Genomic DNA, 23,857 nt, shown 5'->3' with positions numbered 1-23,857 from the left:
CTAAATATGAATGTCTGAACACAATTATTGAAGATCTGTACATGTATACTGAGTGAACACATTTGGTTGAAAAATACATTTTATTACTGTAAACCAACTTATTTTTGCCGATACTTTATTTCGCGTTTTACCTTTCCTAGACAATTTCACAATTTTCTGATTAACTTCATGTAGTTTATTAAGGAATGATCAAAGTTTTACATATTCGTGACGATTTATATTCGCGTTTTTTTTTTCTACTCGCAAAAGTAGTGAAAATAAATTGCTGGCGAAAATAAGTTGGTTTACAGTATGTTTTGATCTATTTCATTTCAATAGTATGCGTAGCAAAATGGTGTTTAAGAAAACAGATTATGCAATTATAAATTTTTCTTTGCACCAGATAAACATGAACACATTTTAGCAAAATAACAATAAAATATTGAACACTTTTGGCAAAATATTTGTTCCAATAGCACTAAATGCCCTTTATATCAAATAACACAAAAAAACATACCCATAAAAAATTTGCAAGTATGAAATATGTTCTTATGTAGATCCTATAAAGTCAGATGACATCGGCTTATTATAGGTATGATGAAAACAATGTTAATGTATAATACTTCAAACTAGTAGCACCTTTGAATGAGATTTAACAAGTCTAATGCAAAAATAGTACGATACCAGGTTAAATTTACAATATATTCCTTTTTTTTTTTTTTTTCAAAAAAAAATTTATAAATAGATCAGATCTTAAATATTTAAAAAAAAAATTTGTAAGGGTTCCGCGGAACCCGGTGTCTCGCCTATTTTTAATGTAAATCGCAGGCTCAACAACAATGAGGAAAAAAATCAATAAAAATATTCCTCTTGTTACTATTTTATGATTGTAAGAAAATCTAAGTCCATTTAAAAGTAAATTACAGAAAATACAGAGTAATCTTTTTACAAACTTTACTTCTGGATACAATCTTATGATCATAAATAAGCTTCTGTCCAAGTTTAGTACAAACCCAGGATAGTTTAAGAAAGTAATTTAAATTATAAAAACTTTAACCACAGAGTGAATGTAATGGTTACCCGCAGAAAAACTAAGTCCATTTATAAGTAAAATACGGAAAAAATGGAATTTTATTTTTACAAAATTTACTTCTGGATATTATCTTATGATCATAAACAAGCTTCTGTCCAAGTTTGGTACATACTCAGGATAGTTTGAGAAAGTTATTAAAATTCTAAAAACTTTAACCGCAGAGTGAATGTTTTGTTTCCCCGCAGAAAAAACTAAGTCCATTTATAGTAAAATACGGAAAAAATGGAATTTTATTTTTACAAAATTTACTTCTGGATATTATCTTATGATCATAAACAAGCTTCTGTCCAAGTTTGGTACATACTCAGGATAGTTTGAGAAAGTTATTAAAATTCTAAAAACTTTAACCGCAGAGTGAATGTTTTGTTTCCCCGCAGAAAAAACTAAGTCCATTTATAGTAAAATACGGAAAAAATGGAATTTTATTTTTACAAAATTTACTTCTGGATACTATCTTATGATCATAAAGAAGCTTCTGTCCAAGTTTGGAACAAACCCAGGATAGTTGGAGAAAGTTATTAAAATTCTAAAAACTTTAACCACAGAGTGAATGTTTTGTTTCCCCGCAGAAAAAACTAAGTCCATTTATAGTAAAATACGGAAAAAATGGAATTTTATTTTTACAAAATTTACTTCTGGATACTATCTAATGATCATAAACAAGCTTCTGTCCAAGTTTGGTAGAAATCCAGTATAGTTTAAGAAAGTTATTAAAATTTCAAAAACTTTAACCACAGAGCGAATATTTGTTGACGCCGACGGAAAGTAGGATCGCTTAGTCTCGCTTTTTCAACTAAAGTCAAAGGCTCGACAAAAAAATCATAATAATCATAAAAAATATCTGTGAAAATAATGAATCTTTCCCTACGTAATTTAATATTCTGACATCAAATATAATAAATTTTGACTTTTTTTCAAAACATTTGTTTTATGTAAAAATTATCTATAATCTGTACAGTAGACCAATCACTAACCTGAATATACACAAGCTGATGAATATATACATATGAAAATTAAATGTTTGAATAAGAAAAAAATTCTATACAAAAAATATATAACTCCAATATACATCAAATTAATTATCATTTAAAAATCTTACAATGAAAAGATATATGAATGTGAAAGCCCTGGTGAATATTTCTACAAATATTCACAAATGTTTGCTTAGTCAAAAATTAACAGTATAATATTGATATAAATAGACGATGCCAAAAGTTTTTCAAGAAGTAAACTGGATAGTTATAGTATTTAAGTCACATCTTCCCTTGTATAATTTCACTGTATAAATAAATCCAAACAAAAGTCTGTTTTTTTATATACTTTTCAAAATTACTGTAGTCTAAATCAATCCTAATGAACCTTCTTTTAAAACACTTAAAAAAACAATGAAATTCATTTTTTGTGATCTTGAATTTTATTTTACAACATAAATAAGTCAATTTACTGGACAATCTCATGAATCAATAACATAATTTGGATGGACAACTAAGAATGGATCATCTTCTCTAACTAATCCTTCACTTGTTTTTAATCCGGTCTGTTTTAACTCTATTAGCACATGGTCCTGAAAAAGCAAATAATTGACATTCAGCATATTATCAATATCAATATTGCACATACTAAATCACAGAAGCAATAAATTATAAAATACACTGTTGACAGAGGTTTTAATTGAACCAGATAATGCAACTGGTGATATTTGATACTAGTATCAGTCTGCAGATTTATTTAAATTCACAATAATCTCACATTTTCGTCCAAAATCGGAGGACATGTTTTTCAACAGACTGTCGGCATTCCAATGGGAACAAACTGTGCCCCTCTACTTGCTGACTTATTTCTTTATTATTATGAGCCTGACTTCATGCAGGAACTTCTTAGAAAGAAAGATAAGAAGTTAGAGATATCCTTTAACTCATCTTTTTGCTATATAGATGATGTTCTTTCACTAAATAATTCAAAATTTGGTGACTATGTGGAACGCATCTATCCCTTTGAACTAGAGATAAAGGATACTACAGATACAGTTAAGTCAGCTTTATATCTTGACTTACATCTAGAAATTGACAATAAGGGTCAGTTGAAAACAAAACTATACGACAAAAGAGATGATTCCAGCTTTCCAATTGTGAACTTTCCTTTCTAAGTAGCAACATTCCAGCAGCACCTGCATACGGGGTATATATCTCCCAATTGATACGATATTCCCGTGCTTGCATTTCCTATCATGATTTTCTTGATAGAGGGTTGCTGCTAACAAGGGAGCCATTAAACCAAAAAATTCAAATGGTGAGGTTGAAATCATCCCTTCGTAAATTTTACGGACGCCACCACGAGTTGGTTGACCGTTATGGAATAACTGTTTCACAAATGATATCAGATATGTTCCTTACGTCGTAACTTCAATCCCCTTCCCTTTCATGAATGTGACCAACCGAATTAGACTATTTACCGGATTTGTAATCACATAAGCAACACGACAGGAGCCACATGTGGAGCAGGATCTGCTTACCCTTCCCGGAGCACCTGAGATCACCCCTAGTTTTTGGTGGGGTTCGTGTTGTTTATTCTTTGGTTTTCTATGTTGTGTCAAGTTTACTATTGTTTGTCTGTCTTTTTCATTTTTAGCAATGAAGTTGTCAGTTTGTTTTAGATTTATGAGTTTGACTGTCCCTTTGGTATCTTTCGTCCCTCTTTTGCAAACATAAATGCACACAATAATCAACAGTATCAATAAAAATTACCATTAATTGTTTCCCTTAAACTGACTCATTACCAACTTGCAACAAAATGTGGATGCCAATGCAGCCTAAATGCCCATGTGTTGCTTCAAATATTTTGTTGAGGTGAGACAAAAAAGCAAAGAATAGTGTCTTTTTGTTGTTGGAATAGATGTACAAGAACATCGTCATGTCTGCACTGTGATTTTGTTAAATGTATTCCTATTTGTATCTATCTGATGAGTTGAGCCTTTTTCAACTGATTTGTATGTTACTGTTTTATGTTGTACTGTTACAACCCCTATCTCAGGTTATTGGGACCCCCTTACATGTTTAACCCTGCCACATTCTGTATGTATGTGCCTATCCCAAGTCAGGAGCCTGTAATTCAGTGGTTGTCCTTTGTTGCTGTATTTATTTTTTGTTGTTCGTTCATTTTTTTGTACATTAACTTGGCTGCTAGTTTTCTTGTTTAAATTTGTATACATGAAATTTAGGGGCCTTTTATAGCCGATTGTGTGGTATGGGCTTCTGATCATTGTCAAAGGCCTAGGTGACATATGATGTAAAGCTGTTAATTTCTGTCTCATTTGATGTTTTGTGGCATGTTGTCTCATTGTCAATCATGCCACATCTTTTTTATATATTTATTTAAAAGTATGTATTATAATGCCAGAACTCCTACAGTATAACTTACATGCTGGACAAGTCTGTCTATAACTTTTTCCACAATAGTTTTTCTTTCAATCAGTTCTGCCTCTGAATCTATGTCTGCTTCTATTTCCCTCAGATACCATTCCACCACCCCACTTCTTCTGATACCTTGGGAGTCGTCATCTGAAACAGAAACAGCAATTCTCTCTGAAGGTCTATTTAATGATATATGTTTATCTTATCTTGACAGTTGTAGTTGATTACAGCTTAGCTTCAGAGAATGATTTATGAGATGTACATGTAATTGTTTTTTACTGTTTTTAAGGATTTTGTTGCTTGAAAAGGTTAAAGGAGCCATTTCACGTTAGCTGAATGAGATCTCAGTCAAAATTAACAGCATCTCAGATGATCTTAATCAAATGGTGTAATTTTTTGCTAGTTACTGACTGACATTTAGGATGTGTCGTTCAAAAATATATTGAACACAAGTAAGGCAATTCAAAAATGAGAGTAACCATCTATGGAGGTAATCTTATACTTCTTCTTACAATTTTTAAATATACAAAAATGGGATGTACTTATTTGGTATGAAAAGTATGTTTTTTTGCAAATCTTTACTGTTCGAAGGTAACGGACCTTAATATTGATATTTTCAGAAAAAAATCTCAGAATCACTACAATTCACTGGAGAAAGGGAGAGAACTTTGGCAGATCTCAATCACACTCTTCCTCATATTTGCGCAGTGATTGGTCATCATTGATAAAATTACAGATAACTCAGAGAATTGGAGGAGAGATTAAAATTCTTTGGACAAACAAAACTAAAGAACCAAAATAATTGCAATTAAAGTCTAGAGAAGGGTAGAATATGTTTTAGTTTTTCAGTGTCATACTTATAATTGTATTTATATACAACTTTTGAACTCTGGTGCATAGTTGTCTCATTTGCAAGCATGCATCTTAAATTTTATATCAGATGCCTACATATTATTGCAGTAAATACATGAAATAGCTTAAATTGTATGGATAGGTCAGGTCATGAAGTTCAAATTGTGTGGTAATGTATGCATGGTAAAAATCTGATTGCAAGAACATAATGGTGCCTTCCAACCCTGATTTGTTTTTTAGAATAACCCTCACTGCAAACAATATCAAAAACCTTTTTTACTCACTCATTGTTTCCTCCTCCTGTCTACGTAGATAAAGCACCAGTAAGTTGGCTAGATGTTTATAGTCCTCATAAGATAGTTTTAGTCCCTTCTTTGGCTGAGTATCTGGTTGAGCTGCTGGTGTCTGCTCTGCTGGAGTTGGTGTAGCTTCTGTAAAATAAATATAGAAACTAAAGGACTCATAGAAATGTGAAAGACTAGGCATATGTATTCAATTTACCAAAGCTATAAAATTTTCTGCTTCAATGATAAACTGTTTGAGACATTACACCACATTTAACTTAACAAGAAACTTAGTCATCCCAAATGCTGTTTTACCATAGAACGCCCTTGAACCATTTAAAGAATATATCTTATTCTTTTGCCTAAAATACTCCAAAACAACCATAGAATCTTCCTATTTCAGGTGCTACCAAAACTTTAAGTATATTGCATGCAAAATTTCCTTGTAGAAAAAATAAGGTCAGAAAACAGGTACTGCAAAGAGTTAAGATTTCTACATTGGGTTTTGTTCATGCATACAGTCTTTTGATCTTTTTTTAATTTTTTTGTTATGGCATTGTATTGTATGTTTTCAACTTGTGAGTTTGAATGTCAAAATGTGTTTATCTTCTATTTGCGCATGCTGTTTTTTGTTGATAAAAGGAAAACTGTCTTTTCATAATTTGAAAAAATTCTGCATTAAAGCCTATAGAAATTTGCTCTTAGTTGAACACAAAATTTCTTGCTCAGAATTTAGCAACAAAATCAATGAAAACAAGTATCCACTAAATATGGTTAATCAGTAACAATCTCAATACATTGTATATATCCCACCTTCCATTTCTACATCCTCTTCATTCTCCTCCTCCTCTTCCTCCAAATGTATGTCTGGCTGTTCCACACGAATGATGGACTTGTTCAGAAGACGAAAAGCTTCTTTAACATGCTTTGGTTGAACCTTAGAAAAATAATGTGCAAATTCATTATTAAGGAGTATCACTGAGAAGGCCATGAATTGGCAAAAACAAATTACCTTGTATGAAAATCAACATTTCCACCCTTAAATATGCAAATTAAGATTAGGGCTATTAAAATAAAAATGTAGGGGGGGGTGTTGGAAGGCATATTGTATTATATTAATAATACATGGGTGATGGGTATCAGAGCAACTTTTCACAGTTTAATGCACTATAATTTTCAATTACAATTGTCTGGATGGCAGGTGCTGACAAAAACTGCCTTCTACCCCCCCCCCCTTTTCCATGAAGAGAGCACAATTATGACTTCAAATGGACATCATAATTTCTTTTATGCATCAGAGGTTGTTGAATTTGCATTGGTCAAGCCATTTTTACAAATTTTATCATCTGTATTTTTATTACAAGTTTAATTTCAAGGAATTTGAAGGCCAATATTTATCCTTTTTTAACCCTATTCCTTTATAGTCAAAGAGAGCCTACTAGAAATAAGCAGGGCCCAGCAGCCAGGTGCAATCAAATTCACTACTGAGATTTTTATTGCAGTTACAAAATCAGATGATTGTGAAAAGCTCAAAAGATGGATGGGTCCAGAAACCCAAAACACTGGTCTCTTATTACGACCTAAATGTGAACTTTCAATAAAAAAATTATTAACTAGAATATTTCTTAATAAGAACACACAAGAAAGTAGAATTTATAAATATCCAGAATTGCAACCACAGTAAAACTTTTCCATCCCAACCTTGAATTCTGCCATGCCTCACATTTAAATTATCTCAGATATCACAAAAATTCACTGGAGAAAGGGAGAGAACTCGGACAGATCTCAATCACACTCTTCTTCATATTTGCGCAGTGATTGGTTATCATTGAAAATTATTGTAAGTTCAGGGAATTATGAGGACATCAACAGGTGGAAATATATATTTTTTTCTCATCAACCCATGCCTCAATTATCAAATCTTGTAGAATTGGATTGGAACATCACATCTTAAAGAAGCCAAAATTTAATCATTACAGAATGAAAAAATATAAATATTTTAATTGCTAAGGAGATGTTTTATTCTCCACTGGTCCCCTGCTCATCTCCATTCCTGTAACAACTGTAGAAATGTCTTATACATAAGTACTATACACTGGTAAAAGAAAAACTACCTTTACTAAGACCTAAATCATTGGTCACCAATTTCATACAAAAAAGTTGCATGCATTGATGTGCCAACTTCAGTAAATCTGTTCTGTTCCATTCTTACAAACATTGACATTACATTTCCTAAACAGTTAAATAATCTCAGATATCACTACAATTCACTGGAGAAAGGGAGAGAACTCTGGCAGATCTCAATCACACTCTTCCTCATATTTGCGCAGTGATTGGTCATCATTGATTAGTCAAGTTATTTAAGAGAACGAAGTTTGATAAATATATTTGTTAGACAAACAGAAGGAAAAGGACAGACTCTTTGATCACAGAAAGCCCCAGTCCTATTGAAGAATAGAATATGTAAATTCATATTTTAGTTTTGTATTACAGATACCCTGTCCTATTTCCCCCCTGTGTAACGATAAAACAACAAAATAACACAAATTTCCTTCCATTCTAAGAATGATATTTAGACTTTTGTAACACAGACAGATGGACAGATGAACTATAATGTGGGAGATATAATTTTGAACAGGATGATGACTGAACCCACAACCTTTCACATTCTTGTATAAATATGTTTACCTCATCTTGACAATGGAGTCTTGCCATGCCCTCTGATAAACGTATCATACTTTCTAACTGTCTCACGGTTATCCTCCAAGCTGACTTTGCTGCTCCTGTGCTGTCACGCTGTCTTAAACGTTTATATTCTTCAATCATGTATTCTTGAGCATCTTTACTTATCTAGTAATTGAACGAAAATAGGTAAGCATAAATATAAGCCCTCCCTCTTTTGATAAATACATCTACATATTAATGTACAAATTGCATTCCAGTACTACTTCATCTTTTAGTGGTTGTTTTAACTGTTCACATAAAGTTGTTCTTAAAATATTTGTTTTCCACATTTTCACAAAAATATAATAGACAATTATATACCCTGCAACATTTTTAATTTCCCAGCAAGGAGCCTCAACTCAATTGGTTTGGTATGTTGCTGTTTATCATATCTTTTGATCTTTTTATTGTTTTGTACATAAATTAGGCCTGAACTTTTCTCTTTCGAATTATTTCACATTTGACATGTTAGGCCTTTTATAACGGACTTTGTAGTATGGGTTTTGTTAAAAGCCATAAGATGGCTTATATTTTTAAACTTCTTCATCTTTAGGTCTCTGGTGATAAGTTACCTCATTGACAATCACACCTTATCTCCTTATTTTATAAGTCAAAAGATATCTTTCAATGTCAAACTGACATGTGATCTGCATGAGCTATGCATTCACAAATTCAAACTGAGCAAGCAAACCTTTGGTTTAAACTGTCTGGCAAACATGATGTATCTTGTAATATCTTCGACAGAATAAACTCTTTCAACAGATTCATCTACTCGACTGTGGAGATCAACAATTCTTCTGGCAATAGCATAGTCTACAACCTGTAATGAAATAGTGTATTTCTCAGTATTCATTTATGTATTCTGTTCTTTAATTCCTCTTTAAATCAACTAGAGGCTCTAAAGAGCCTGTGTCGCTCACCTTGGTCTATGTGCATATTAAACAAAGGACACAAATGGATTCATGACAAAATTGTATTTTGGTGATGGTGATGTGTTTGAAGTTCTTACTTTACTGAACGATTTTGCTTCTTACAATTATATCTATCATGACTTTGCCCATTAGTAACAGAGAACTATATTTGGTAAAAATTTACATAAATTTACCAAATTAATGAAAATTGTTAAAAATTGACTATAAAGGGCAATAACTCCTTAAGGGGTCAATTGACCATTTAGGTCATGTTGACTTATTTGTAGATCTTACTTTGCTGAACATTATTGCTGTTTACAGTTTATTGCTATCTATAATAGTATTCAAAATAACCAAAAATGGCAAAATTTCTTTAAAAATTACTAATTGGAGGGCAGCAACCCAACAACCAGTTGTCCAATTCATCTGAAAAATTCAGGGCAGATAGATATTGACTTGATGAACAATTTAACTTCTTGTCAGATTTGCTCTAGATGCTTTGGTTTCATAGTTATAAGCAAAAAACTTCATTTTACCCCTATGTTCTATTTTTAGCCGTGGCGGCCATCTTGGTTGAATGGCCAGGTCATCGGACACATTTTTCAAACTAGATACCCCAAAGATGATTGTGAACTAGTAGTTTCAGTGGAGATTTTGTAAAAGATTACTTAGATTTATAAAAAATGGTTAAAGATTGACTATAAAGGGCAATAACTCCTAAAGGGGTCAACTGACCATTTTGGTCATGTTGACTTATTTGTAGATCTTACTTTGCTGAACATTATTGCTGTTTACAATTTATCTCTATCTATAATAATATTCAAGATAATAACCAAAAACAGCAAAATTTCCTCAAAATTACCAATTCAGGGGCAGCAACCCAACAACCGATTGACCGATTCATCTGAAAATTTTAGGGCAGATAGTTCTTGACCTGATAAACATTTTTATCCCATGTCAGATTTCCTCTAAATGCTTTGGTTTTTGAGTTATAAGCCAAAAACTGCATTTTACCCCTATGTTCTATTTTTAGCGGTGGCGGCCATCTTGGTTGGTTGACCAGGTCACGCCACACATTTTTTAAACTAGATACCCCAAAGATGATTGTGGCCAAGTTTGGATTAATTTGGCCAAGTAGTTTCAGAGGAGAAGATTTTTGTAAGATTACTTAAATTTACGAAAAATGGTTAAAAATTTACTATAAAGGGCAATAACTCCTAAACGGGTCAACTGACCATTTTGGTCATGTTGACTTATTTGTAGATCTTACTTTGCTGAACATTATTGCTGTTTACAGTTTATCTCTATCTATAATAATATTCAAGATAATAACCAAAAACAGCAAAATTTCCTCAAAATTACCAATTCAGGGGCAGCAACCCAACAACCGATTGACCAATTCATCTGAAAATTTTAGAGCAGATAGATCTTGACCTGATAAACATTTTTATCCAATGTCAGATTTCCTCAAAATGCTTTGGTTTTTGAGTTATAAGCCAAAAACTGCATTTTACCCCTTTGTTCTATTTTTAGCCGTGGCGGCCATCTTGGTTGGTTGACCAGGTCACGCCACACATTTTTTAAACTAGATACCCCAAAGATGATTGTGGCCAAGTTTGGATTAATTTGGCCCAGTAGTTTCAGAGGAGAAGATTTTTGTAAAAGATTACTTTAATTAACGAAAAATGGTTAAAAATTTACTATAAAGGGCAATAACTCCTAAACGGGTCAACTGACCATTTTGGTCATGTTGACTTATTTGTAGATCTTACTTTGCTGAACATTATTGCTGTTTACAGTTTATCTCTAACTATAATAATATTCAAGATAATAACCAAAAACAGCAAAATTTCTTCAAAATTACCAATTCAGGGGCAGCAACCCAACAACTGATTGACCGATTCATCTGAAAATTTCAGGGCAGATAGATCTTGACCTGATAAACATTTTTACCCCATGTCAGATTTGCTCTAAATGCTTTGGTTTTTGAGTTATAAGCCAAAAACTGCATTTTACCCCTATGTTCTATTTTTAGCCGTGGCGGCCATCTTGGTTGGTTGACCGGGTCACGCCACACATTTTTTAAACTAGATACCCCAATGATGATTGTGGCCAAGTTTGGTTTGATTTGGCCCAGTAGTTTCAGAGGAGAAGATTTTTGTAAAAGTTAACGACGACGGACGACGGACGCCAAGTGATGAGAAAAGCTCACTTGGCCCTTCGGGCCAGGTGAGCTAAAAAGGTGATGGGTATCATAGCAACTTTTCACACTATAATGCACTATAATGAACTTTTTCTAATACAAAAGATTATTTTCCAATTTAACAAACAGTATTGCCACTTAAACTCCTATGAAAAAGAGTGACACTTATTTTCAAATTCAATAGTGATAATGATTATACCAGTATATATAGTCTGCACTCAAAAAATATTTTATTTCAGTATTACATTTTTACATCACTTAAAACTGTATTGATTTTACCAATTAACAAGAATGTGTCCACAGTACACAGATGCCCCACTCGCACTATCATTTTCTATGTTTAGTGGACCGTGAAATTGAACTAAACACTCTAATTTGGCATTAAAATTAGAATGATCTTATCAAAGGGAACATGTATACTAAGTTTCAAGTTGATTGGACTTCAGCTACATCAAAAACTACCTTGACCAAAAACTTTAACCTGAAGCGGGACAGACGGACAAACAAACAGACGGATGAATGAACAGACGGACGAACAGACGCACAGAGCAGAAAACAGAATGCCCCTCTACTATTGCAGGTGGGGCATAAAAAGAACCAATTGTATTGAAAAACCTGGACAAGGAATCAAAGGGAAAATTCATTTTTCAGAATGCATAATTACCTGCACAGATATTAAGTATTCTCACCTCATTACATTCATCAACAAGAATAAAGAAGAGATCAAATCGAGACATAATTGGTGCTGTTAAGGAAATGTTCTGCTTCAGTGACTTTGACCGGTCATATCTACTACCAATAGGATTAGCAGCTGCCAATACAGAGGTCCTGGCATTCAATGTAGCCTGAAATATATAAATAAATCTAGATTATTGTACATTACTTTCACTTAAGACCTTTTGGGAGTTTTTTATCATATTAAGATGTGTTTGAGAAAATAAAATGTAATTTAGTTGTTGCTATGTTTTATTTGTTTTTTCCTAGTTTATTGTTGTCATAAGTATTGAGTATTTTTCTTTTTTCTTTCGAGTTGTTTTGCATGTTTTGTAATGTCATACCTTTTATAGCTGTTCATTTGGTATGGGTTTTGCTCATTACTGCTATTACACTTTATTTAAGGTGATGAGTTATTCTGTGTTAGTCTATACATGCAATACATACTCTTACATCGGTGGACCTCAAATTGACTTGACAAACAAAAAGATATTCATTTGAGGTTATTGTTATGGCGGTTTTATATTGTACCTTGACTCCAGCTTTTGTAATTGAGATGGTCTGTTGTTCCATGGCTTCATGTATAGCCACCTGATCTTTAGGGTCCATCTTATCAAACTCATCAATACAACACACACCATTATCAGCCAACATAAGGGCACCTGCTTCTATCACAAACTCATAAGACTCTTCATCTTTAACAACTGCTGCAGTCAAACCTGCAGCACTACTGGCCTTTCCACTGGTGTAAACAGCTCTTGGACTAAACTCCTCCACCTGCTTGAGGAACTGGCTCTTAGCAGTACTTGGATCACCAACAATACAAATGTTTACATCACCACGCAGACTTGTCCCTTCCAAGGTTTTTTTGGGAACACCTCCAAATAACATAAGTAAAATTCCCCTTTTGATTTCATCACTTCCTGAAAATAAAAGGCTGACATTCAAGAATTTACATCTTGATTTCCCCATCCACACTTATAAAGTTCTATTTCTAATCTTCCAAGTCTAGTTTTAAACCTGTTGATTTCAAGTCTGTCATGTTTTTTTAATGCAGTTAATTTGAGTATACTGTTAATTCAGAAATTTTATTTTATCATTTAAAGTCTTTGCCAATTATGAATTAAAATCACCATAAGAAGTGTGAAAATGGCAACTGCAAGTCAAAACCCTGTGTATTGCAGTGATTATATAGCAAGCTTATGCACTTTACTTTGCATTTAGACCAACCATGAAGTAATTCATTATGTAACATCAAAGAAATGGGAGAAAAACAAATAAAAGAAATAGAACAAAATAATGGACAAATAAGGGGATGGCAACACAGCATCAACTAAGAGTGGGGGGTATAATACAAATCTTTTATAATTATCAGATACTTTTTTAAAGGCCTTAGTACATACCATGTATAGTAGGAAACAAACTGGTACATAGATTAGTATATAAACTTTTATCTAAACTCATTTCATAAACTTTCTGCCATTCTTCATCTGTCATTTGTTTCTTTATAGTTTCTGCAGTCATTTCTTCATCTCTCATGTCTCGTCCACCAAACTACAAAAAAATTATCTTCTGTTAACATGAACATTTGCCGTGGATTCATTAATATTCGTTGGATACCAATTTTTGTGGGTTTCATGGGTACTGGTAAACCACGGATTCAAATGTCTAAAGAATAGCATATTTTCAATAGGCTTTGTATACAGTGATTCGTAAAACCACGAAATCAAATATCCACGACTATGCAAGTTTTTAGCAATCCACGAAAATTGATATCCATGAAAATAGATGAATCAACAGTATTTGAGTTTTTTCAAAACCTGACAGATGTTTCTTAGTTCCTTTTTTGCACAAATCATAATAAAAATTTAGGGCAACTCCAGATTCTGAAATAAACAATGAGTCAATAATTTTGTCCAGTTTTCAATTTCATGTGCTAGCAGTATGAGCATTTTATGGTTAAAAATATGCATTAAGAAAAGAAAGACACCTTTTAAAGTATGTAAAAAGATAAATTCTAATTGACTTTTGCACATTATACAACTTTTTTTTTATTTTTAATATGTCTTAGTTTTAAGATCTAGATAAGCTATGGGGAATATTTGCAGTAATGTAAAACTAGCCATTAGGACCAATCTTATTTCATCTCTACATTACATCTTGGACACTTGTGCTTTTATTCCCTATAATGAACATACCCTTGGGTTACTGGAAGACACATTACAGGCTAAGAGAGCCTTTTGGTATGTTAATTATTCCTTATAAATAACCTACCCTTGGGTTACTGGACGACACATTACAGGCTAAGAAAGCCATTTTGTATGTTAAATCTCTGACTCCTAATGCCTTTAATCCTCTGACTCCTTCTGTGTCATATCCTGATGCACCCTTCACTCTGGATGAGGTCTCTGCTCTGGCACCTGTCAAGAGAAAACTCAAATATAAATATGTCTGAATTCAACACTGCAGAAAATTAAAGGTCCTTGCATTTTCTACTTTGTTCTCATCAATAAATTCATTGTCAATGTACTTATTTCATTAACTTGTGAAAATATTCAAATAAAAAAAAATCGTAATTGAACAACACTGATAATTATCTCATTGAGTATTTTTCTATTTTATTACTTTTAAAATACTTTCCAAAATGTGTATACTCTTATAACTATCTGATCCGAACTTGATTTTCCCCACAGAAATTGTTACCTCCATGTTATTCTAAAAGGGAATAATAAGCATAAGTATTCACTTATTTGAACTTTATTGGATACTGTGAATTCATTATTATTCGTTGGATACCAATTTTCATGGGTACAGGTGAACAGACATTAGAAAGCAGAGGGGCTTCAATTTAGTATTTTACCTACAAAACCTTAAGTATCTAAACATGCGCAACAGGGGCTTCAATTTAGTATTTTGCCTACAAAACATAAGTATCTAAACATGCTCAACAGGGGCTTCAATTTAGTATTTTACCTACAAAACCCTAAGTATCTAAACATGCAAAACAGGGAAAGAAATAATTCTTTTTTGCAATCCTTGCCTTATATGTAGAAGACGTACAAAATTACAGATGTAGCTACAAAACTATAAGTATTACCTGGAGCAGCCATTGTAGCTACATCTGGTATTACAATAAGTGTTCCTGTGAAATCTGACTTGTCCCCAGCCTGTGCTGTTTCCACTGCTTCAGCTCTAAGGACAATTTCAACACTGTAAGCAAAATTTAAATAAAACTTTTAATTAGATATACAGTAGTAAATACAATTCACTATTATTACTACAATGTAAACACCATGCAGATTGATCATTGCTGCACATTATTTCCAAGAAAATCTGAAATTCAGAAAACTCATACTAATGAACATCAATAATAAATGAAAAACACAACACTAAACCTTATTTCATAATTTGTAGCAATCCTGGAGTTAAATGTGGTGAACTAATTATTTCTTTTGGGATACCAATTTTCATGGATTTCATGGGTACAGGTGTAGCAAGCATATAAACATTTAATAAATTACTTTTCTAATGCTCTATATACTTGTATATTAATAGGCAAAATCACTAAACTAAACATCCTGCTTTTCCTATATCCTCAAAAATAAATGAATCCACCATACTCTTATTTCTCTAAGCCTACCTCCTAGGAATACTCCCTCTTGGTAACTCAGCCTGGGTTTCCTGTATTCTCACTTTCTGGAAGTCCACAAACTTTGACTTGTTTACATCAAGCATGAACCTTGACCGGTTATTACAGACTGGATTTCGACAAATAGAAGGCTGAAAATAAATTACATTGTATATATGACATACAAGGAAGTTTTATTTTAATACCACCAAATTAACAGCAGTCAAATCAAGCATGAACCATGATATGTCATAAAACTGTAGAATAAATAAAACAAAAACAAAATACCAGTGTCTATCAACAACAAGGGTAATTACAGTTGCTGGAATATGTTAGATGTAGATCTTGTAGCTTTTTGATTCAGTGCATATTGGGATTTTCACCTCTTTTTGAAATGAGAAATGTGGACTAATTGATTCTACCTGTACTCATAAATTAATTAGGATGCTTATTTATGACCCATTGTATAAGCAGATTACCTGATCCAACAAATTATGAAACCTTTCAAGTTGTAAACTTGTTGGCAGGTAAAGTTCGTACTTTAGTGTTTTCAAATTAAAATGAAAGAGACAAAAAAGAACAACACTTCCATCATTTGGAAATGTCCTTTTATAAATGGCAAAAATTATGAACACTGACAAAGTCATTGAGCAGCACGAGGACATGCGATTTTCACAAGTGTATATCATATATCATTTTGACATATCTACCTGTGTATATTTAAATTGTTGTTCCACATCTTTTATAATAGTTCTGCAATCTAGGCACATGAAAGTTCCACTGACCAGCTCTGGATGGACAGGGTGGGTTCGTACAACTTGACCAGTTATTTTTAACAATGTTCCTATCTTTGCTGTTGTCAGTTCTCTCACTCTAAAGCACATAATGATACATGTATATTGAAATTGTCAAGCGTTGGAAACTATATATCAATTAGAAAATTATATTCACCAGATTTCTTTATCAGTCTGACAGCAAACAAATTTTCAATAGGGTTCCAGCATTTAAAATTAAGTAAAATACTACGTTTTTTAAAAGTGCTTCATTTTTTCTTGTGGTAAATTTCTCAAAATAATATTGAGGGATTAAACAAGTCTCTTGATTATTAAACCAAACAAAGACATGCACGAATGAAATGAGAACTCACTTAAGTCTGGTAGGCACATCTGTGAAACTAACGTAAAACTCTTTTGCAGGTGGAATTTGTCCCCAATCCTTGGCATAATTTCTCACTGCTCTGCACAAATATGGGTAAACTCTAGACAAAGAAAGAAACAATTTTTAATTTTGTAAACAAAAACAAATAGATTCAATCAGACAAAAGCAGCCATAATGATTAACAAGTCAAGGTAATTTAACATGGTATCTTGCAATTGCTATTGTGTAATAAACTAATCAAAGTTATCAGACATACAATGTATAATAGTTTGCTGTTCGTATGTTTGTCTACAAAACTCATTAGGCCAAATAAAATAATATGTGTGTTTCCTGTTTCCTCTTTGAAAAAAATAGGGTAGGTAGGTAGGGATTTTTTTTTATTTTACCATTTTTTTTTACATTGAGTCTATGGGAGAGAAATCCTGACTTTAACAGTGCTTATTGAAAAATGACCAAAAAAACTTTAGGGTAGGCTATTTCTAAGCTTAAAATATAGGGTAGGTAGGGAAACAGGAAACACGCATGCTTTTTTATTTGGCCTTATAGGCATGATAAGGCCATATTAAAAAGAATGTCTGATTCCCCTCCCCCGGGTCTACCCTTTGTAAACAGACCAGAATGGCATGTTATTTTTTTACTGGATGTCATTGCTTGGTCACATGAATGGTTTGACTTGTCCAGCTGGGGCCACTTGTCAGTTGTTTGTGCTCAATTTTCAGATTATCAATCCTTTTGCTTTCAAGCACTTTTCAAAAGTGGAAACAAATTATTTTCAGGAATAAAAATAATATGATTTTTTTTTTGTGGAAAATAATTTTATGAACTGGGGGCTTATTATTTACCCAGGTGGAGGAAGAGGAAAAAAACATAATTCTAAATATGGCCTCAGCTACCCCGTTATTGAATTGACAGCTCTACACAGACATGACAGAATTGCACAAAATTACAGTGTCTGCCCGAAATAAAAGTGCGAACTGTTTTTACTCTCCCAACATCTGCTCTCCAACAAAAACAAAATGCAGGTAATTATCTAATTGTGTATCTTTCAGTGTAACTATAAAAAATATTTCCCCAATTGTGACAACACTTGAACTATCTGAAAATGACAAACAGGTAAGGCCATTGAAAATAATTGTTGGTTTCCCCTAACTTTGGGAAAATTTTAAAGACCGGCAGGCAGGCTTTTTTTTTTTTGTTGGTAACAATGCATAATTTTATATCTATATGTTTTGTTTCTATAGTGGAACTATAAACTTGCATATTTTCAACACTAAGTTGTCTCTGCAAAAAAAAACATCAATTATTTTTCCATGGCCTAAATTGTATTAAAGCTATCCTTTTTCAGCCTCTGATTGCACTTCCCATTCAGGGAATTAAACTTTAAAAAAAAAAAAAAATGCATTTGTTTACAATATCTTTTCACCTGTACTTACCTGTAATATTCTTCAAGTATTGTAACAGCCAATTGTTGATTAAACTTCTCCACATCTTCATAACTAACAGTTAATGTGTTTCTTTCAGGTCTTATTAATTCCTGAACTTCTGATAAATACTTCTGTTGGTCGTCAACTTGAAATCTGAAATTAACAACAATTTTATTTTAGAACTAACAGGCTATTATTTGAACTTGGATTTATTTTAAATTATAGAATTTGCATAATTTCTTGTTTATTTTTTTTTAATAAATTCCATTTTTGTTTGGTATCTATCATGTCTATAATCATAATCGCATGCAGGTACGAATAGTCAAATTGACGTTCTAGGTTTTCTAATAAAATGCCATCGAATCGGGAATGAAATGTGAAATATTTACGAAAATTATTGATAATATGGGGATATATTTTCAGGGTTCTTTTCAGGGACTGTACAGTTTCATTTTCCATCATTGTGCATTTAATTTTGCAATGTTTATTATATTTCAAAGTACATTTTTGTATAGATCATTAGAGGGGAATTGAGCTAATACTGTCATTATTTAATAAATACAATTTGAAAATATTATTTTTCATACTCTTCACTCGTTCTACACGATATCCCCATATTATCGATAATTTCCGTAGATATTTCACATTTTTTACCTGATCCGATGGCTTTTTTTAAAGAAAACTGGATGTGGGTATGCGCAGCCTAGAACGGAAATTTGACTATTCGTACCCACATGCGGGTAAGCGCAAACACTGCCTAAAATATTATTGCAATTGTCTATTTTGTTAATGGAATCATGATTTTTTAATCCAGACAAACATGACAAAGGGATAAAACTGCGCCAAAATGGTCGGTCCTGTCTGTCAAAATGAGGCTCATATTAGTGTTTTGGAAGCTAGTGCCAGTCCCGATGAATGACCGTTGCAGTGCCTTTTCAAGTCCATAATTAAGTGATTTGTACTGATTGACAAAGACACAACAGTAGATTGACAATTGTATCTGCGCAATAGTAGATGACAAACTGTTTGACAAATTGTTTATTTTTTCATCTTTTGCACTTGATAAAAAACCCAGCAAGATTTTTTTAATAGAATTTTGAAATAACTATAATTACATTAGTCCGAGATTACTCTGATGTCCAACGGCTGTTTTGCCAGACAAGCTGGGGCCGTGGGACGTCAGAGCTTGTCCCATATCAAAAAGTGGATATTTGCCCACCCAAAATAGATGCGCTGCCCCGTCGCTTCTGCAGCCAACTGAGGGCCTTGGAATTATATAAATCAGGCTTCAATCTCTTCATTTTTCATTTAACTCTCCAATTATATAAGTTTCACCTACCTGCCAACCCTTTATTTTCTGATAATTAGACAGTTTTCACAGTGACCTACGATTTCTGCATCTTGTCTTTCATTTTCAAAGATTATCATGTGACCACGAGAAAACAGTGCAAACGACCTTAATCGTAATGTAACACCTCGTTCATTTACGATGAAAGTTACCTAAATGTCCGAGAGCTTCCGATTGTTATCGTGGTCAGAACTAAATGCTTATTACCGATCTCCTGTAAAGGAGGTAATAACACGTGGTTGCTTCTAAATGTTAAACATCGATCTCCTATAAAGGATGTAAAAAATATATAAATATTTGCATATTTGAGTCTCGATGCCACGAACTTTCTCGTAACTTGATGTCCATTTGAAAGTGAAAGTCAAAATGCATAAATTGGTTGGTCTCTGTGAAAATTGTTAAAATATAGAAAAATGAAGAGATTGAAGCCCGATTTATATAATTCCAATGCCCTCAGTCGGCTCCAGAAGCGAGGAGGCAGCACATCTATTTTGGGTGGGCAAATATCCACTTTTTGATATGGGACAAGCTCTGACGTCCCACGGCCCCAGCTTGTCTGGCAAAACAGCCGTCGGACGTCAGAGTAATCCGACTATAATTACATATAGGTAAAGGAAAGCCTTTAAACTTTCCCATATGTGCACCCATTTGTCTGTATTTTGACAAGATGTTGTGATGTATAAACAATGCTATTCGTTTATGTAGATGATGAACAATACGCCAAATTGATTGCCTTCAGAAAAATTATATGGTTTCCTTCTCATGTTTTCAAAATTAAGAAATCATACTCCTCTAGAAAGTCTTGAAAGAGTTTTTGGCATCTTTCTCCAATCTGATCTTTAACTTGATTTGTTACGACTGCCTGCTCTGCAACATCCATGACTTCCTGAACGTTTCTTGCAATGAATGTATACAACAATGAGATTTTTTCCCGCCAAAGATCCACGTGGTAAATGTCACATGATTTGATAAACAATTGAATAGTCTACCTTTGTGCATTCGGATCATCTTTGGACTATTCGTCTAGTTGTAACGGCAAAAACAGAAACAGTTGACAATTAGTAGCTTTTCTAAAAGACTTGTCGCCTTAAAGTGGATATCATTTGTGGGGGGGGGGGGGGATAAGTTGTTTATCAATTTAATCACATTATATAGTATATATTTGTTCTCATTTTATTTAAGTAATATATCATCCTCCGCTCGTATTTCGTATTTTGTATTCTGTATTAAAGTTTCTTTCATACACACAACTATATCTACTAGTGTAGGCCAAGTTACTTTGACCTATTAATGGTTTTCTTTTATAAATTGTGACTTGGATGGAGAGTTGTCTTATTGGCACTCAGTCATACCACATCTTCCTATATCTATAGACAAACTTGACGGAAATGTGATGGGATGATTGAAAATGTAAATGTCAGTCTCCTTGACATCATCTATGTACGTTTTGGCAACACAATGACATGCAGTTTATTGACAGGTTTAAGGCATTCAAATGGGCACAAATCGTGTCCCCTAAATAACATACTTGTCCCTGTATTATTATGAATCACAGTGAATGGCAAAACTCCGTTAACATGGTTAAGATTCCGGCGTTAAGTCACCGGCATTATAATGCATTAAACTCTAACCGTTACCATGATAGTGATGTTTGCTTTCAAAATTCAAGATTTTTATTATTTTTTTCTGCAGAAATTTATACCCAAGGGAACTAACTTTAAATAAATTTGAAACAAATAGCAATAATTGTTCTATTCTAGATTTGTTTATTTCAGTTTCATAGGAAACTATATACAAGAATTTACGACAAAAAGGATATTTTTTTTAATTCTATATGGCAAATCTAATTCTCTTTATGCATGGACGACGATGTTACCTTGGCTCATTTTCAGTGGTATGTGATACTTTTTTTACCACTTGTGTGTCATACTCGTGTCAGTGTGTAGTCGCCTTTTGTATTCGAATGAACATTATTTGTGCCGGAACAACTGTTAAATTATTAAGCAAAGGATTTCGTCACCATAAACTAATCTTAGACTCTCATAAATTCTTTATAGATACAAAGGTTGGCCTACAGTGTAGAATCCTTTTCAAAAACGCTATATCACATCCTGCCCGCCGGGATTGAACGGCGATTGTATTTATAAAACCCCTAAATTTAAATACAATCAGGCCGTGAAAACACGATTTATCTTTGAATAAATTATTTCTTAACGGCCATAGATAATACACTGAAGTAAAATCTTTAAATATTATTTAATCGGATGTAATAAAATTGAGAATGGATCCGAAATGGGGAATGTGTCAAAGAGACAACACCTCGACCATAGACATGATCAGAGCAGACAACAGCCGAAGTCGCCCAATGGGCCTTCAATACAGCGAGAAACTCTCGCACCGAAGGCGTCCTTCAGCTGGCCCCTAAACAAATATCTCATTAGTCCAGTGATAATGAACGCCGTACTAAACTCCAAATTGTACACAAGAAACTAAAATTAAAAATAACAAAAGACTAACAAAGACCAGAGGCTTCTGACTTGGGACAGGTTTAAACATACGGCGGGTCAGTTAAACATGTTTATGCGATCTCAACCCTCCCCAAATAAATATATATTGCCAAGAATACTCTTGATCCTTCGTACTTTCCATGACTTATATTTTGACATTGCAAAACCGTAACGTTTGACAGACTGTGTATGACGTCTACACTAAATCCACTGGGTGAGTACTGATTGATACTTTAGTCTGGGAGAAATGATTTATTCATAAGCTGTAATTGGTTTTTAACTAGCTTTCAGTAACAGCAAGTTCTCTTATATCGGCACTATATAAGTTATTTTTTAGAGTGTATTCTTATAGGCTCGGGTAAGGGACAGAATTGAACGTTCACAAACATATCCAACATGCCACATGTGTATGTCCCAAGTCATAAGTCATCATAAGCCTGAAATTTAGTGGTCGTTTGCTCATGTCTGTCATAGTTGTTTTTCGTTAAATGTATAAGTTATAATTAGCTATCTAAGGTACCAGGATTATAACTTTGTACGCCATACGCGCGTTTCGTCTACATAAGACTCATCAGTGACGCTCATGAATATCAAATTTTAATATGACGTTCTTAATACGCTTTGTAAACAAAGCCGTGTTCTCATGAGCACAAAATATGTTTGACACATGCGCACGAATTACTGTTTATATTAACGTTATTTTCATCGTTTTCCCGTTTAAAATATATACATTTTAGCAGCTAACATAATTTTTATTATATATTTTTTTTTATAAAACAACATATATTTATACACTGCTTGTAGTTTTTAAACTTATCAAATATGAAATGCAATGCAGACTCCTCTAGGAGGAAACGGGAACAGCCAAACATTTTTTACGGTAATTTCGTACGCTCGACCTATAAATATACTGTCTTTGTCCTATTAGAATCGAAATAATTCCTTCATGTCATGCTCTATGCTCATTTTAACATGGGTAAGCAATATATTTGACCACATTTTACACCTCGCTAACGCTCAGTGTAAAATATTCACAAATATAATGCCTACCCATGTTAAAATGAACATAGAGCATGACATAAAGGAATTATTACTTAAATAGTTAAAGCAAAACAAGTACAAAGATGAAGTCAAGAGCATTTAGTATCCAAAATTCCAAAAATTTGTGAGTTAGCTCGTCAGTTTTCCCGGTTGAAGTTTGTTTTCATGGCGATGCTTTCTTTTGCTGACTACACGGGATGGTGTTTCCTCTCACTCACTCCTCTCAAGGCAGTGAGGTGGTCTTTGCTTATATCCACATCATGTTTAACTCTGTTTTGGCTAAGTATAGTTGTGTCGTTTGCAATCATGCACATTTCTTTATTTTTACATTTGTAATGAATGAGTTTATATTTGATGATCTGACTGTGTTAATTGTTGATAATAATACCAAAATATTAAGTCATATAACAAATAACTTATGTTTGTAACAATGTGTCACTCCACTACGTATCTTTACAAAAGTGAAGCAAAAAAGTATTGTTGTTTTTCGCATATTTTCTCTGTGTTTCTATAAAGCCCAATAAATAAGATTTACCGACATAAACGGAAAACATTGGCTTCTGTCGACATATAATCTAGAA

At 33.1% G+C, this 23,857-nt stretch overlaps 1 protein-coding gene across 1 annotated transcript; it reads right to left on the bottom strand.

Moving 5' to 3' along the window:
- Positions 1-1,924: 1,924 nt before the first annotated feature.
- LOC134708575 (zygotic DNA replication licensing factor mcm6-like) lies at positions 1,925-20,701 on the bottom strand. Its single transcript, XM_063569224.1, has 16 exons — positions 20,517-20,701; positions 18,390-18,533; positions 16,946-17,056; positions 16,509-16,671; positions 15,811-15,950; positions 15,268-15,380; positions 14,445-14,590; positions 13,574-13,724; positions 12,702-13,093; positions 12,146-12,301; positions 9,034-9,162; positions 8,307-8,468; positions 6,432-6,555; positions 5,619-5,765; positions 4,490-4,629; positions 1,925-2,636 (listed from the first exon to the last, which is right to left on the bottom strand). The coding sequence occupies exons 1-16, from the start codon at positions 20,606-20,608 to the stop codon at positions 2,526-2,528; spliced, it is 2,421 nt and encodes an 806-aa protein (XP_063425294.1). The 5' UTR covers positions 20,609-20,701; the 3' UTR covers positions 1,925-2,525.
- Between the last annotated feature and the right edge of the window lie 3,156 nt (positions 20,702-23,857).

Source organism: Mytilus trossulus, chromosome 2 (genome assembly GCF_036588685.1).
Source record: "Mytilus trossulus isolate FHL-02 chromosome 2, PNRI_Mtr1.1.1.hap1, whole genome shotgun sequence".
Lineage (NCBI taxonomy): Eukaryota > Metazoa > Mollusca > Bivalvia > Mytilida > Mytilidae > Mytilus > Mytilus trossulus.
Note: the sequence above shows the minus strand (reverse complement) of the source record. Positions and strands in the feature narration are given on the sequence as shown.